Raw genomic sequence first — 852 nt, 5'->3', positions numbered from 1 at the left:
CCTACGGGTCACAGGGAGAAGGAGAGTAATTTTGTTTTTGTTGTTTTTTTTTTAAGCACAGTATCTGGCAGCAAACATAGCATCAAAACTTGAACGTGACTTTATATTTATATAGATACATGTATTTTACACATCGTTGATCGACGGAGAAGTATGTTCCAAGACACCATTTTTTCCAGGTCCGGCTTAAAGATGACAGCTCGTCACTTCGCTCCCAACACACACGCGCGCTGGGTTTCCGCGACCTGTACACATCAAGCAACGCTGCAGATCTCTCTTATTTCGACGGGCGAGGAGACGAAGTAAAAAAAGTGCAGTTCTTCAATTAAAGTGCATGGATGAGGTAAACTAATTTTCAAGAGTTCTGAGTTTATTCAGCGCTGGCTCAGACGGGGACCATCCTGCCGTGCATCTGTTGCATCTGGGTGCGCATCGCTTGGACGCTGCTCAAGATCTTGTTCTGGTGGGTGACGGCGGCGATCCCGATCCTGGCAAGGTCGCTGGGGAAAGGCAAGAGAAGGAGAAAAGGGGCTGAGAACCGACACATCGCACGCCGGCGCCGAGAGAAACGTTCAGAGCCGACCACAAGCGACGCAGATGCGCAGAAATGTTTAATTAAAGAAACGGGAGGCATTTTAGTTATCCTCCGCCCAAATGAAAGGCATTCCGTTCCTTTAACGAGCGTAATGATACGCAGCACAAAGCAAAAGAGGCTGATTAAATCCAGATTTACTCGTTTTTGGTTTCTTTTGGTTGAGTACTTACTCCTGGTTCATATGCACCACAGCCTCTAGGGTGGTGTAGCCTGCAGCCGTGAAGTTGTCCTTGTAGCGCTCCATTTTTATGGCTTTT

At 47.3% G+C, this 852-nt stretch overlaps 1 protein-coding gene across 1 annotated transcript in view; it reads right to left on the bottom strand.

Moving 5' to 3' along the window:
- Window positions 1-385: 385 nt before the first annotated feature.
- Window positions 386-852, bottom strand: part of LOC104276246 (ephrin type-A receptor 4-like) — a gene marked incomplete at its 5' end in the record, with an annotated part of 26,774 nt that continues 26,307 nt past the window's right edge. The window contains 2 exon segments of the mRNA XM_009872485.1: window positions 386-500; window positions 766-852. The exon segment at window positions 766-852 is cut by the window's right edge and continues 20 nt beyond it. Of these exon segments, the coding sequence (XP_009870787.1) occupies window positions 386-500; window positions 766-852 (202 nt within the window).

The sequence above is a fragment of the Apaloderma vittatum genome, unplaced genomic scaffold (assembly GCF_000703405.1).
Source record: "Apaloderma vittatum isolate BGI_N311 unplaced genomic scaffold, ASM70340v1 scaffold6697, whole genome shotgun sequence".
In the NCBI taxonomy this organism is placed as follows: Eukaryota; Metazoa; Chordata; class Aves; order Trogoniformes; family Trogonidae; genus Apaloderma; species Apaloderma vittatum.
Note: the sequence above shows the minus strand (reverse complement) of the source record. Positions and strands in the feature narration are given on the sequence as shown.